The 16,799-nt window shown below is 34.5% G+C and overlaps 1 protein-coding gene across 2 annotated transcripts; it reads right to left on the bottom strand.

Moving 5' to 3' along the window:
• Positions 1-1,764: 1,764 nt before the first annotated feature.
• LOC113058356 (uncharacterized) lies at positions 1,765-7,437 on the bottom strand. Of its 2 annotated transcripts, XM_026226165.1 has the most exons (11): positions 7,164-7,437; positions 5,858-5,979; positions 5,757-5,781; positions 5,636-5,682; positions 4,952-5,550; positions 4,195-4,300; positions 3,959-4,105; positions 3,793-3,853; positions 2,462-2,625; positions 2,283-2,369; positions 1,765-2,132 (listed from the first exon to the last, which is right to left on the bottom strand). In XM_026226165.1, the coding sequence occupies exons 1-11, from the start codon at positions 7,336-7,338 to the stop codon at positions 2,079-2,081; spliced, it is 1,587 nt and encodes a 528-aa protein (XP_026081950.1). In that variant the 5' UTR covers positions 7,339-7,437; the 3' UTR covers positions 1,765-2,078. The 2 variants fall into 2 exon arrangements, with proteins under 2 accessions (XP_026081950.1, XP_026081951.1); XM_026226166.1 differs by lacking the exon at positions 5,757-5,781 and having other exon boundaries at positions 5,636-5,701.
• Positions 7,438-16,799: the final 9,362 nt, after the last annotated feature.

Below are 16,799 nucleotides of genomic sequence, written 5' to 3'. Positions count from 1 at the left end.
AATAAAACGATATGATTATTAATGAAGCCCTAAATGTGTCATATACATAAACCACCAACATATTTAGCATGCAATATATATGCTTCACCCTCTGTGCCTGTGTAACATTAACAGTATTACATAACCATCAGTTTAATAATGTAAAACAGAAATGAGAACAATCACAAAATGTGAATTCTGAGATCTATTAAAGAATATTACTGTTAATTATTACAAAGATATGCTTAAATACCATGTTGCTGGAAACACCTCGTAGTCCCCAAAACAAAAAACGAATAGGTTTCATTGTGTCTGAGGGGAACACATTATTGAGAAGATCTTCAACCAGGGTCACACTCATGACTCTGTATTATTTGTATAAATGGATCCTCAATATTACAAATTACAGCCACCATTAAGAAAAATCTTAATTTTATTAAAAAAAATTTATGAGCGTAAAAGTTAATAATAATTTAAAGCTTCTCACCTCAAACTATATTACATTTTTTTTTGCAACTATATTAAAAATTGTAATTACGCTTACCAGCCCAATATATATAAAAGGCTGGTAAGCGTAATTAAAATTGTTAATCTAATTAATTACATTATGTGGTGAATAATTGATCGAATTAATCACACATCAAATTTTTTTAGAAATTACCCTGAAAAGATCATTTAAATACATTGTTGTTCAACCGATCAAACAGAGATTACAAAAAGTAGGTTCAGCAAGAAATATTTTGTTTGATAATTTATTACATACTCTTTTGGACCATGTGAGTAAATGATGACAGAATTGTCATTTTTGGTTGGGTGAACTATAACTTTAATCATTTATTTTCTTGATTTTATTATTATTTCAAATATTAAATTAATTATGTAATGAAATAATACTCTAAATAATAAACTAAAACTAGTTGTAGTCCTGTCTCATATTAGTCATCAATCAACTGTATGAAAACATAAGTCTGGGGCGGGGCAAGTTCATTTTAACGTGATATCTTTCTCCATAATTAATTAATCTAATTAACGCGTTAACCAGCCTTAATATATATATATATATATATATATATATATATATATATATATATATATATATATATATATATATATATATATATATATATATATATATATATATATATATATATATATATATATATATATATATATATGTGTGTGTGTGTGTGTGTGTGTAATATATAAACACACTACCGTTCAAATGTTTGGAGTCTCTAAGATTTTTTAAATGTTTTTGAAATGAGCCTCTTATGCTAACCAAGACTACTATTATTTAATTCATAAAAAAGGAATACTGTGAAATATTAAATATTAATTATTTTCTATTTTATTTGCATTTTTTATTTCATCAGCCATTATCCCAGTCTTCCTTCTTTCAAAAACTTTACTGACTCCAAAGGTTTAAATTTGAGAACAATTTGTATAATTTATAATTATATATATATATATATATATATATATATATATATATATATATATATATATATATATATATATATATATATATATATGTGTGTGTGTGTGTGTGTGTGTGTGTGTGTGTGTGTGTTGTGCATACTGTTTTTTTTTTTTTTTTCTTTTTTTTTTTTTAATTTGTCTTCTAGATTTATTTCCATTGTTGTCACAGTTACTGTACTTTACCATTCTACCAGTATATATATAATCCATTACATTATCCTCAGTATCAAAAGTACTTGCTCTTGGAGCAAATAGGAACTGTGGCATTTGTCAGACTCATAGGTCTTTTTTCTTTTTTCTTTTACATTGTGCTACTCAAACGTAACTAACAGTGGAAGTTTCACAGAAACCAGCTAATGGGCAACCATTATGTTTTTGCTCAGCGATCCACCTCACTTTTCACCAGAACACTGAACAAAATCTACGGTTGCATAATACATAGCTTTACCACGGCTTGAAGACTCCCATCCTCCTTTTCCACAAAACAAGTTCACAATAACTAAAAATTGTGACATAAATGTACATTTTGCCTTCAATGCCAGGTAAAAGCTTGTATTCACTCAAAAACATTTACTGTCAGTTAACAGCCCTGCCTGGCTTGACAGAGAAAACAGCTCTTATTAGAAACAGCCACACATGTAGCCAAACCGCTTCCAAATCATGTTGTTTCTGGCCTGAGGAAAGAAAACCAATTAAATGATCACGTTTATAATTACGGCCATGACAGAAATTGTGACTACAAACATAAAATCAGTCAGTTTAACACCAAACTAAACAAGCTTTTATGCAGAACATCATTCATCAGAATTAAACATGCCTCACACCTTGATTTCATTTGACTGAAAGAAGGTTGCTTGTTCACACAGCTTGGGATCAACAGCTCCTTTCATTGGATTGAATGGACCCTGAACCTATATGAAAAACAAACAGACAAAGAGATGAAACTCCTCCTCAAGTGAATCATGTTGGGCAGCAGCATGTACTGAACGTCTCTCATTCTCACCGGAGTGTGTAAATAGCACTCCATTTGAAGGAGGCACTCTAGTGTTTCTATCATCTGCTCCTGATGAAGGGTGTGCAGTCTGACCCATCCCGCAGCTCCACACAGCTCCAGCTCCTTCACTGTGTGGTTAAGAGCTACTGCTGCACACTGCAGCGCACTGAGCCCTGCAAAGAAAATACCTTCAATCCAGGTTCTATACACAGGGCAGATGCTTTGATCAAAAGCAAGTTGAATGTGCAAGCTTATGGATTAAGCCAGGGTCAAAAATTTGCATATTTTGCCAATTAGTTTCTTTACCAAGAACTATTTCATGTTGCATCATTTAAATAAATGTAAGGTACACATACAGTAGTTGTATGTACGTGTATGTACGTGTATGTGTGTGTGTGTGTGTGTGTGTATAAATATATATATGCATCACCCTGACATTTTAGATTTCCACAAAATGTTGCAATGAATATTAATTCAGAAATTACAAACATGCTTATAATAGAGGAGGTGTATTCAAGCCGCTGTGTGTATGAATTTTTCATGTATTTCTGAATGAATTATTAGACAAAAAGTGTCATCACTGATCCATATTATTTACGTTAAACTATCTAAATGAGTGTATGAATGCTAATAGGTATTTTATTAGGCCTGGATGGCAAGACATATTGGTAGCACAATAAATCTTCATTTGTAAACAGTTAATTATACTGGTTAACATGAACTAACAATGATAAATACTTAAGTACTTATTAATCTTAGTGTTAAGTTCATTAAAATGTACATTACTAAGTTGGATCTGTTGGTATTATTTAATGGTCCTGAGTTATCATGAACTAAAAAAGCATTGTTGTATTTTATTAACTAACTAACTTTAATAACGTTCAATGAATAAATGAATACTGTGACAAATGCATTGATTATTGTTAGTGTTAGTTCATGCATTAACGAATGGAAGAATGAAGTTCATTCTTAATTCATTGGCTCAAAACGTATACTCTGCCAACAAAATTTCAACAACGATCTCATATCTTAAGTATCAAACCATTAAACCACACCACTTCTAAGCCTCTCTGATAACAAAACATGGTCGAATGTGACAGCTCTTTCACAACAAGGTAATAAAACAACAGGTTTGTGACTAGCGCTGCTGGATTCTTTTCAGGCGTATGCAGCAGGAATGCAGCCACAGCCTTACTGCAGCCAAAATGTCAACTTGACTTCTGAGAACAATATAAAAACAACCCTGCTGATTTTTACACAAATTAACAAAGCAATAACTGGTTATGCCATGCACATTTTAAATTATTAGCATAAAGTGAGCTAAACGCAACATACAGTACCGTTTGCATCTCTTTCCTCCAAATTAATATATACGCCATCTCTCATTAAACCTTTCAGGACCTGCCAACAAAAAGAAGAAAAAAAAGAAGAAGTTTTCTGTATGAGTGAGTGAACGTGTAGAAGAGTTCTGCTTGCTAACATTCCAGCACCACATAAAGATTTTACCTCCAAGACTCGAATATATCCATTCTCTGCACTGAGATGAAGACATGTTTTCCCATTCCGGTCCTTCACGTTGATTTCTGCACCAAGTGACACCAAATCAACCACAATTAAGTGTTGATTCGTCTGTGCAGCAAGATGAAGAGGAGTCTGGGAAGAAAAACAGGCCCATGTAACATTTCTGTGTGTTTGTCGAGTGACCGACACTCAGAGAATATGGACGTATGATTGTGTGTCACCTTTCCCTCCGAATCTTGGATATCCAGTTTATTCAAAGCCGCCATCCTCCTGGCCATAACATACACAAGGGATCTCTTTCCCTCCTCAACAGCTCTGTGTAAAAGACTGTGGAGAGGAAATGAAAGCTGTCACTTTCTATCACATGATTTGTTCGCTTTTCTATGTCATGGCTTCACTCATTGTAAACAGATGCATTCAATGGGTGGAGTACTATAGGGCCATTCCACTAAAAGGTAAACCCTGCTTGTATTTGCTTGACAACATTGTCATTTCATCTGGTGTAGTGTTTCAGGATGCTTATTAGATTTGTGCGGCCATTATCAATATCCATTGTTCAAATCATTTCATGCAAGAGGGCTTGTTTGAAGACCCTCTGTGCCATTTTTGTTGCGTCAGATTTCAAGCGGGTTCCCATTAATCTCTTTTATTCTGCTCTGCTTGAGAACTTAATAATGGGGTTTGTCATAAAGTTGGGAGTGGGAAACGAATGCCGTCGCTTATTGAGCGCGACAGCAACGATGGCAGACCCACTTTCGTTCTTTCTGTATTTCATAAAAAGTTTCAAATGATGAAGGTGGCACTGAAAAAGTACCCTTGCAATTCTTGGTACTTGAAGATTATTTCCAGAAACTGTGCATTTTCTTCATTTTTTTTAAAATTACAGCTGCCTTTGAAAGATTACTCATTAGGATCTGCATGAAGAAACCATCTGCAATGGCTTCAGTGAGTTTTTGAAGAAAAGTAAAATAATCTTACATCCTTCCGTTTCCGTCTACTGCGAGAAGCTCTTGGTCAGATATCCCTCGCAGCAGATTCTCCTCTCTTTCCAGTTGAGTCAAGAAGGTGGTCATACAGCTCCATTCTTTGTGCTGAGAATGTGGCCATGGTGGACAGTTCATCTTTTGAGAGGAAACCTCCCAAACTTCTGGGTTGGGACTGGCGTTGAATGACTCTTGTGGGGAGGGCACCTGGTATTCGCATGAGTTGGCAGGAGAGCAGCTCATTCTATATTGACCCTCATACCTGTAGCAATCCGACTCATAAATGCTATATTCTTCCTGATTCCCCAAGAAGACATCGGCACCCTGGCTGTAAGTTGGGGACGGGTAGGAGCTGCACACAGAGTGGACAGGGGAGGTCTCAGATGGGTAGCTTGGAGACAGAGGTATCTCATTCTCCTGGTCATTTGTGTTCATGAAACCCTGTGGAGATGCATCTTCAACCCGGAGCTCTGAAGAGCATGAAGCAGAAGGGCTTTTGTAATCTGGCAATCTGTATGACTGACAGGTCTTAAGATCCTCCTCCAACACTTCTACTATGATCGCAAGCTCCTCAAGACTTTTTGTTTGTTGTTTCTGTAACAGACATGAGGAATGTATCACAATCTGTCTGTCTAAACAAGGAGCTAGTTCTACAATAACAGAAAAAGATGCCACTCACTAGAAAACGTCTCCGGTTTCCACCTGTGTTGACTCGTTTCTTTTCCCCTTTGGGCCAAAGATAGTGCTAATTAGAAACACAATGAGGTTTAAATGATTATTCGTCTATGTCTAAAACTTACCTTCAGATGCCTTAGAATGATTTTCCTAAAAAAAACAGAGTCAGAACATGATGCGCCTGCCTCATTATGACCATAAAAGACTGTAAGACAAAGAATTATACCTGCAGATCTTTAGGCTCAATCCCTTTGGCTATCCGTATATTCTTGAGCATGTCCCGTACTGGCATTTTCACTCGGACTCCGAGGTATTTATTTTCAGAAGTGGACTTGTTTTTTTTGGATCCTAAAGGAGCACAGGCCTATTAGTGTTGTTGAACTTCAAGCCTGCATCCTTCAATATTACAAACTGCTAATTATAAACCTTTCATACTGCAACAGAATACATGTAACGTGATCAGTATGTATACGCCAGTCAAATTTCAGCCAGGAATTCATTTAAAGTAGAATTGATCATATTTATGCTAATGCTAAATCTATACAGAAAACACACTGGTACAGGTCATAACTTCCATAATGACTCCAGATTTAACACTGGCTTTTATGAAAATAAAACAGCATAAGGTGAATTTCTGCTAACTGTAGTTAAGAAGATCAGCTTAGGAATCAACATCAAACTCTCAGCCAACAATTTGGTCAAATTTATGTTTATTTATGTTTATTCATATGTCAGTCTTCCGTACTGAATATGTGGATGATTAAAAAAAACGATATATATGTGTGTGTGTGTATGTGTGTGTTTATTTATTTGTATTTATATTTTTAAGAAATAAATAATTTTATTCAGCAAGGATGTGTTCAATTTATTAAAAGTGATAATAAAGAATATTTTTGTTGTTAGAAAATATTTTTCTCTTAAATAATCATTGTTCTTTTAACTATATTAATCAAATAATCGTAAAAAAAAAAAAAAGTATCACAGGTTCTAAAAATATTTTAGAGGCAAAACTGTTTCCAACATTGATAATCAGTATATTAGAAGGATTTCTAAATGATCACGTGACACTAAAGAATGGAGTAATGATGCTGAAAATTCAGCTTTGCTGAAATAACAGAAATAACTTATATTTTAAAAGTATATTAAAATAGAAACCCATTAATTAAAATGGTAATAATATTTTACAATATTGTATTTTTGGTCATGATGAACAGAAGAGACTTCTTTAAAACACATTAAAAATCTTACTGACCCCAAACATTCGAACAGCAGTGTTTTCATCAAATTAGGTGACATCTTAAACCATTGAAAACGGGTTGATGGTCTTATGTATTGGACTGCTTTTAGAATGGTTTTGGTAAAGACAGACCAGCTTAAAACTAGCTTGGCCAAACAGAGAGACAATCCTAAACCAGAAAACACCATATTAAACCAGCACACCAACTCAGGCTGGCTTGAACTAGTTCCCCCAGCAGGAGCATCACAATGATAAATCTTTCCTGGACAGTGTTTTGGAGATATTTTGTACTCACCTGTTTGACAGCTGTTCTTGGCTTTACTGGCCTCTGACGCTTTCTGGGTCGGTTTCGGTAGATTCGGTATATTTGAATCTGAAGGGGGTTCTGCTGGCATCGGTGACCCTCCACAGGAATACTCGGGGTGTTCGGTGTCTTTGGGACCTGTGGCCTTGACTTGACTGCTCACCATCCTGATGTCCAGTTTTAAAGCTGACTATAGAGTGCCACGCGTTCAGACTGTTGTGATAGCAAACGTATAATGGTCGAGGAACGGGCTGCTTACCTGCTAGTCCTCATTCAACAGGTTTGTCCTGTCAGAGGCGGTTTGTTTTCATTACCTGATTTGAAGGGGCGGGACAGTCACCTATCTCCAACAGAACTCACCTGAGTTAACATGCGAGAACAGTGAACCCATGTGGAGCAAAGCTGTTCTATCCAATATGTGCTCTTTTATCTAATAATTAAATTAAATTATAATACACAATCTTGATTGTGTGTAAAAATGACAATATTCATTTTCCCTCTGAAATATAATAGTAGGCTACTGCAGTTATTGTTTTTGAAACAATAATCTATTGCAAAGTCTCAACTTCATTGCAACTATAACAAAATAAGTTATTATCATATGCAGGCCTATTTAATACAGTATATAGGGTGAAGTGCCCCAATGTGGGAATTTTTTTTTGCATTTCAGATTCTGTGACATATTGCAATATTTAACCAAAACATTAAATCCACAACTAATACCATTTTAAAAACCCCAGGATGTCTCCTTAATAAATCAAAAGAGAAAATGCAGATAACACATTCATAAAAGAAATGACAGACATATTAGTGCTCTTAGTGCAAATCGTTTGAGAAAATATGCAGCCTCCTAAAGTGGGACAGATGTGTTCCTAATGTGAGACACTGATAATAAAAGGCCAAAATAGCATTTTATGTAAAATAGTCAAATCTTAAATGTTAGTATTTATATTAGTTATGGGTGGATAAAATATGGATAATCAAACATCATCATACACATAATACAATATGATAGTCCCACATTATAGGCCTATGGAATGGATTTATTTTGAAGCATAATTAGCTACAGCATGTAATCATTTATTTTGTTGTCCAGAATAAGGTTATATTCAGTAAAATAATACGAATTCTCAAAGGTTTGAATAAACAAAACGAAGCCTTAATAAAGTAGAGAAAGTCATACATTTAGCAAGTAAACAAATTGAACTGAGGACATATTTTGACTGGCGTTATCTCCCGCCGTTGTCGCCCTCTCTCGCGTCATTATTAAACTGATACCATACTGACATCTATCGATGACATAAAAACACACACGCTGTAAAACAATATTCCTTTGACTTTTTTTAGCACTCCCTGCGATAGGCTACTGACTACCAATACATTTAGAAGCTACTGTACTCAAACTCAACGAGTTTAAAACGAACAAGCTAATTTAGGCTTAAGTTTCGTATTGTTTATCGGCAACGTTTTGTTTGTTTTCCTGCATGTGTCAGTCTCACAATAATAGTTTAACACCATCACACAATTAAAATAATAATAAAAAAAAACATACTATTTAAATAAGGATAACTAACTAACAAACTAACTTACTAACTGAATGAAAAAAATAAATAAATAGGTAGCCTACGCTTTCAAATAATTTAATTCACGTTAGTAACACGCAACACCAGAAAATCAGAATTACTGCATATTTCAGACTGCATATTTCAGCATATTGGTGGATAATGACATGTCAATATTCCGATATAAATTATTTGGCCAGTCGTATTATGTTTAGCCTTCACGCGTCACGTGTGCATTGACCTGACGGGTACAACTCATATACCAGTTTTATATATTAGAAATATATACCGTAAATAGATATTTATCTATATTTGTCTAATCTATGGTGTGGTTTCGTTATAGCTATTGTAGTTATTCAGAATTAGGTAACGTGAGCGAGCACAAGGAGTCCTAATCATCGCAGAGGAAAGCGCTGTCTCGCTGTATTAACACTAGGTGGCAGTGCTGCACTACACTGCACGCGCCACAGAACCAATCGACGTCTCTCAGTTTTCGTCAAATTTGTCTTTTGTTTCCAATAATCTAGCTCTACCCAGACAGATACATTCAGTGTTCTATATTCCACTGGGCTTCCTTAATCGTAGCCAATATAAATAATAAAACTGTTGCTAGTTGATAGGCTATTTCAGTTACATATGAATTGGCCTTTGGTTTAAGGACACATGGCAAGGTCTTTAGAAAGAGAATTTGACAGGCTATGCATTCTTTTTTATCTTTTTTTTTTTCAGCTACTTTTTTTTACTATATACTATTACTGTTTACTATTTTTACATTTTAAGCTTCTTCTGACAAACTTTTTACCTTTTTTTTCAGGCGTTGAAAGGATCAGTATGACCTATTTCAGACATTTTGACTGAATAATTTGATTTATGCACTTTATTAATGACGGTAGTAACAACGCTGATGCATAGCAGTGTCTACAAATCAATGTTGCATTAAATGGTTTTGTGATTTGCTTTCTATCATTTTACCAGCAAAGCTAATCTCTCATCTATCGCGCTTTCCCAATACTTCAAGATATAAACCTTGATAGGCTTTCCATAATGATGCGGGACAGATCGTCTTTTTCTTATCATTTTTACTGTCAAATATTCCCTAGAAGTTTAGAAGTGTCTGATAAAGATGGTGGAATAAGATGCATGAGTATCAATGACCTTTGTGACATCCCTGACTACATATTTATGTCTGCAAACAATGATGTTGGTGTTACAATTAATCATATCTTTTAATATTGCACACATTGTTAGTAGCACAAGCCCACACTGGCTGCAGAAAGTACTTCAATAATTTGACCTTAATTAGACCAACTGTCATTGAGAGATGTATGAACTCATTCAACTAATATTACAAGAGAAAGTGTTTAAAATCAAGAATGCAACCAAAAGCAGGATAGGAGGGAGATTGAGAATCTCATTTGGAACATGAATTTGAATATAGATCTTCTTGGTGTTTATGCTGTTGCTTTACTAGAGTTTTACAATCTTGTTGGTTTTATAAGATAAGGGATAGAAATGAAACCCCCAGCAGCTTAATACATTTAAAGTAAGTTCTGGAACAATAACTTGGAAGTTCCTTGGAAAAGCTGGACTGCTCCTTTTATTGAAATGTGCTGTTTAACTAAGATAAGCTTTAAAAAATCCCTGGCAACAAACCATTTGCTGTTTGTTCACAAAAGAGGAAGTATGTCACAGTTTGTGCCATTAAAAACAGAAACTGCAAAGTTTATGTATTCCTGAAATGATTAGCGATTTTATACCATTGTTTGTGTTAATGCTTAATCACGGTGTTACACAGAATTCAAGGATTTAAAACAAATAAATCTTTGATATAAATAACTGGTTTAGTTGAAGTTTGAAAATAGATACATCAAAAAAAAAAAAAAAAAAAAAAAAAAAAAAAAAAAACATAGCTACTCTTCACTTAAGTTTGTGATAACTGAAAGATGAAAAAAAGTAAGGAATTTCAAGATGGCAATAAAAAAAATTGCAAGGTTCATAAAAGGTTTATAATATCGATGACTCCTTACCATGAACAAATTAATATATCTCCAGTGGGCTGGTACGGGATGTTCTGACGATTTGTGCTATCTGCTCAAATTTGTTACCTCCCATTAAAAAGATAAGTAGAAAAGATAGGTTCAAGGATCCAGTAAGGGAATGCATTAGTTATAAGTTCAAAATAGCGCTAAAGCAGATAAATCATGGCTGATTTTATAGGCGAAATGGCAGAGAGAATATTGACTCACGTCCAGATGACAGTAAATTATTCTTTTCAGCATGAATTTGGCTTAAAAGCACAAGTGTTTTATAATTGATGCTGACTGAAGGTGATTTAGATTATGCAGTGATTAGTGGTTTAGTTATTCTGAATGGATCCATATAGTAGAATGTACAGTCAGGTTAAGGCCGGTGGTCTTTTGGTGTCTCTCTGTGGTCTTGTTTGGTATTGCTGATTAGTGATTATTATATTAAAGATGCTCTAAAGATTTTCTTTCTTTACATTCGTACATAACATACATTGTGAATTATGAAATTGTATAATTTATGTATGTATGTGTGTATTTGTGTATTTATTTAATCGCCATGTGCTTCTGTCACCAGAACAGGTCCAAAGATATCAGCACATGAGCAAGTTTAAAAAATGCCTTAAATGAGTCATCAGATGGCCATTTTCCTCAAGTTGATATGTTTCCTTAGGGTCTTAAGTCTGCAACATAGTTTGGTTAAAATTTCTCAATGGTATAACAACAGCCTTTATTTCCCCTGTCAAAAAAAAGCTCTTTTCAGAGCAAGCCATTTTGTAGCATTCTTCTTTAAATGTTAATGAGCTGTGCTGACTCCGCCCCTCTCTTCTGAGGTTTACTTATGTGCTTTCATTGTGAAACTTGCTAATTTGAACATTATTAGGAAAGGCGATATGTAAAGATTCATTAAAAGTCCTTACATTCACTTTTTTTGTTGGTGAAACTGGATCAGGAATGATTCTAGCGTAGACATTTATGTAGATGGGATCTGATATCGGCTTGATTTAAGAAAGGGGTAAATATTTTATTAGATTAAAAAAAAAACACTGGGTGGATTTTTATCATTATAGGGTGTTTGTAAGTGCATGTAGCATCCGATGACTCCTTTAATGATGGATTTGTTTCTTACACATACACAACCTTTCACTTCATGGATTCATGGACTGGATTCGTGTGGATTACTTGTGGATTATTGTGGTGTTTTTATCAGCTGTCTGAACTCTCATTCTGACGGCACCCATTCACTGCAGAGCAAGTGGTGTAATTCAGACTATCTCAAAATCTGTTCTGCTGAAAAAAGAAACTCATTTGCATCATAGTAAACTGCCAGAAAATTTTCTTTTTTTATGGGTGAACTAATCTTTTTCTCTCCAGTGCTATAATTTTTTGACAACTATACTGCACTAAGTTGAAGTGCTGTGAATTACAGCAAGGGTGATTACTTAAGAGCTTTTTGTTTAGATTGTCAAGTTGCATTAAATGATTATTGCTTGAATTTTGCTTTCTTGGCAAAAGAAAAAAAAATTATAACAATAAATAAACAAATAATTGAAATTTTTTTAATTAAATGAATCTTGAAAGGTTTATCTACTATCATTATTCTTCCCACAGATAAAACATGCTAATAGTGTTTCGTTACTGTGGTCTGGCCAGCAGGGGTGCTCATACCTGCAGTGCATTCACTTCACCCTGATGAGATGATGCTGTAGATCTGGGGAGCCAAACTCAGTTCCTGGAGGGCCGCAGCCCAGCAGATTTTAGCTCCAACTTGAATTAAGCACACCTGATTAAGCTAATAACGTCCTCCAGGCTCATTTTAAAACTACATGGTGTATGTGTTGTAGCAGGCTTGGAGCTTAACTCTGCAGGGCTGCGGCACTCCATGAACTGAGTTTGACACCCCTGCTCTAGACAGAGACATAAGGTGTGTTTCTGTGCCTGATTAGAATACAGAGAACAAATGCTGTTGGTCTTACATAGAGCACATCCAGCTTTGCCAGCTCATGTTCTGCTCTATTAATTCATCCATTGATTATTAACAAGTCATGCAGTAACACAAGTTTGTAGTTTGCTCAGTATGTAGCTTCACCATTTTTTTATTTTTTAAATAACAATCTGATCAAGACCTTTAATAACCTTTACTGACTTTTGGATTAATAAGCAATGGTATTAGTGGGGAAGTCGTGGCCTAGTGGTTAGAGATTTTGATTCCTAACCCTAGGGTTGTGTTTTCACTGCTCTGTGTGTGCACTTTGGATGGGTTAAATGCAGAGCACGAATTCTGAGTATGGGTTACCATACTTGGCTGTATGTCAACTCACTTAAGGAATTTTGATGCTTGTGATGGCAATGTACTGATTATGGCAATTTGCACTTTTAACTGTTTTTCAGGCTTGTTTAATTGCCTTAGTCTTTAAGACACTAATATTTTATAGATGGTAGGCAGTAACTAGGGACATTAAAGATACCTTTCTAGTGACACCGAAAAACACCATAAATAAACATGTGCAGAATTTCTTCTCACTTGGGTGAATATGCCATAACCGTGCTGCAGGAAGGCATGAGGACTGCAGATGTGGCCAGAGCAACAAACTGCAGAGTGTCTATAGTGTAAGAGGCCTAAGACAATGCTACAGGGAGACAGGAAGGTAGCAGTCACAAGCCAAGTGTGACCATCTGTCCCCCGAGATGTGTTCAAGAACTTGCAAGCACCTTGGTGAAAGAGTAAAGTAGCATCTCACTGCAAAAACTGGCAAATCTGATGCAGTCCATGAGGATGAGAGAGAACTGTAGTAGATGCACAAGATGCTCACTGAGACTTTTGATACTGATTTGCTGGGAATAAAAGATGCTGAATGTCAGAGGACATGTTTTGGTTAATGGTTCCATGAAGAACCTGCAACATCCATGGAACCTTTCCATTCAACAAAAGGTTCTTTAGATTATTTAACATTCTTCACAATAAGAAAATGGTTCTTTTATTAAGGACACCATGGGTAACCTGCAAAAGCCACTCTCTTACTCAAAATCCTTGAGATGAAAAAGTTCATCTCTCAAAAGTAAATATCTGTGTCAATGAACATGTCAGTGCCATCACATCGTCATTGTGTGCGAATAAAACAGTCAAATTGTTTAGTCATGTTGTCAAATTAACAGTTTACTCTGGAGGGATGTTCTGATGGAAACTATGGATAAAGTTTTGATGACAATTATTGTCAATTGTAAGTTACGTCTTAGTGTATGGAAAAGATTCAAATTTACACTGTTACTGTTTGTACTGTATTTTATTGACAGAACATGTCATTGAGATACAGAAATGAAAAGACAGCACTGAATAGCACACAAAAATAAACCAGGACAGATTTAGAAAAAAGTCTAATGGAAATATAGAAAGTATAGAAATATGCTTGACATATTATGATAACTTGTTCAACCATTTTGCATGTAAAGACTTTGAGCTTGTGCCTAAATGTTGTGGGGGGTGAGAGTATTCAACAGAGAACCAATATATTACATTTTGATCAACATGACATAAGCAACTGATAATGCAGGAAACAACAGAGAATTGTACATAATCATTTGCATGGATGCACCATAGCATTTGCATCTTGTTCAAAGAAATGAGAAACAGCTTTTTTGATGTGCACAAGTCAGTGACACAATGTTGGGAGAATTGAACAGGTAGTTTTGAGAATTTCAATTCTGATCTGAGAAATGTACCAAAGTGACTGGGAAAAAATGTATATTAATGATAAATGCCAATATGCCACACCATTAAACAGAAATTTATGTGCCAAAAATACATGCCAACCCTTTTTTTTAAGTAGTTAAAGTAAGATAATAGTAATCTTTAGTCAAGAAATTTGTCTTATCAGCCTTTAAACATTAACAGAATGAGCAAATTTCACGATAGCTTGAGGTGTTGTTCCTTGGCATGTTGCAACCAATTTATGGTTACAAAAAAAAAAAAAAAGCCTGTCCAACAATAATACTGATGTATCGAGTGACATCCTGTTCACAGGAAACCCAACTTTTCATAAGAATTTCGATACGGTATTTATTGTATTGGTATTTATTATCTTTGCATTTAACAGAACAATCTAATATCGGTATTTCCCTGTAGAGTCATTGCTGGTGTATGCAAACAAGCTGATTCATTTGAGACAATAGGAATTTAGTCTAGCCGCCTCGGGCCCTGCACTATGCTCCTGTCTTCATTCTTCTGTTCAGTTCCTTTCACTTATTCATTCTTTCTTTAACCCATCCCTCCCATCCAGCCCTCATGACACTAGTGAATCTACCGTGTGGCTTTGTGGCTGCAGATGAATCTATTGACATGATGTCTTTTCATAAAAGGTCTTTTGCTATTGTTGTATTGTGTATTAAGTCCTTAAAAGTTTTTTTCATAATGCTTTTGTTACATATCTGTTTAGTTGTAGCTTTTACTGCAGCTCGGTCATGTGCAACTACATGCCCCTTTTGTTTTGCAATACTAACAATATGCCATAAGAGAAAGGTAATCAATGGCTCTACTTTTTTTCCTCACAACAGTTCATGTCTGTACTTGAGTTCAGTTGAGTTCAGTACACATGAGATGTATTTGTCAATCTGTGGGGATTAGTTTCGGGTCCTCTGCTCGTGTATGTGGGAGGAGACACACGTGAACCAGGAGTTGTGTTTGGTGTCTGTTTCTTCATGTATCTGTTGAATTGTTGATAGAGTCGTGCAGGTTTGTTTGCTCAGCAGGCTCTTGTCTGAGAGTGGCATGTACACACAAGCTGTGACCTTGCCTGGCACACACGCTTAAGATTTCATTCATTTACATTTTCCTCAAAATAGATGAATTTAGTGGTCAAGTGATTCATTTAACCAAAGTTTGTGTTCTATTAAAATGTAATGTGTTAATTAAAATTATAATTTATGCAAAGCTTGATTTGTTGTTAGGTAATATGTAAAGACTCCTGCACTTAATAACAATTAAATAAATAACCATGTATATATATAAGCACAAAAATATTTCTTTGTAAAACAAAGTATAAAGCTTTGAAAGAAATTAATACTTTTTTAAATTAATACTTTTATTCTAATAAAATACTTTTATTTTATGATATCTAAAATTCATCAGATCAGTAAAAACTTTTCCAATGATATATATATATATATATAGAGAGAGAGAGAGAGAGAGAGAGAGATAGATAGATAGATAGATAGATAGATAGATAGATAGATAGATAGATAGATAGATAGATAGATAGATAGATAGATAGATAGATAGATAGATATAATTAATTATTAAATATATAAGCAATTGTGAAAAATGATGACAATCCCGCCAAAACCATAGCTGACCTAAAACATTCTTATGTTTGAGCATCATGTTAAAAAAATTATTACTTTTTTCCAAAACATTGCTTTATCTCATAATTTTTTCAAATTGCATTTTCAGCACATAGATCACTTTACATTTGTATTTACATTTGTAATAATTATTATTTGTTTTATCACTTGAAATAGAAACCAGTTATTTTTAATTGCAATAATAGTGTTATATTCTTTGTAATATTGTGGTTGTTGTATAAAATATTTGCGTGTGTGTGTGTTTGTGTGTGTATTTACATAATTCATATAATTAATATATACATATATATAATTTACTGTTTTACTGCAAATATTCTATTTTCTGTATAGAGCATCACAGTCCCGCCCACAGCTGGTGCCGGAAGTAAAGATTTGGGAAAATAAGCCATAAATGCATGTCAATGCAGAAATTGCATTGAATTTTTGCTTCCGGTACCAGCTGTGGGCGGGACTGGGATGCTCTATTGTCTGTATTTGTGTATTGTTTTAATGCTATGTGTTTTGTATTATATATGTATTAGCAATTTTGTAAATATTGACAATCATACCAAAAGCTTTGTTGATAATAAATATTTGAACATCACCATAAAAGATGAATTACTTCATTACTAAATCTTATCTTGTCTCATTATTTTTCAAAACAGCATTTTCAGCCTATAGATCACTAATATGAACCGATGGAG

The sequence above is a fragment of the Carassius auratus genome, chromosome 40 (genome assembly GCF_003368295.1).
Source record: "Carassius auratus strain Wakin chromosome 40, ASM336829v1, whole genome shotgun sequence".
NCBI lineage: Eukaryota > Metazoa > Chordata > Actinopteri > Cypriniformes > Cyprinidae > Carassius > Carassius auratus.
Note: the sequence above shows the minus strand (reverse complement) of the source record. Positions and strands in the feature narration are given on the sequence as shown.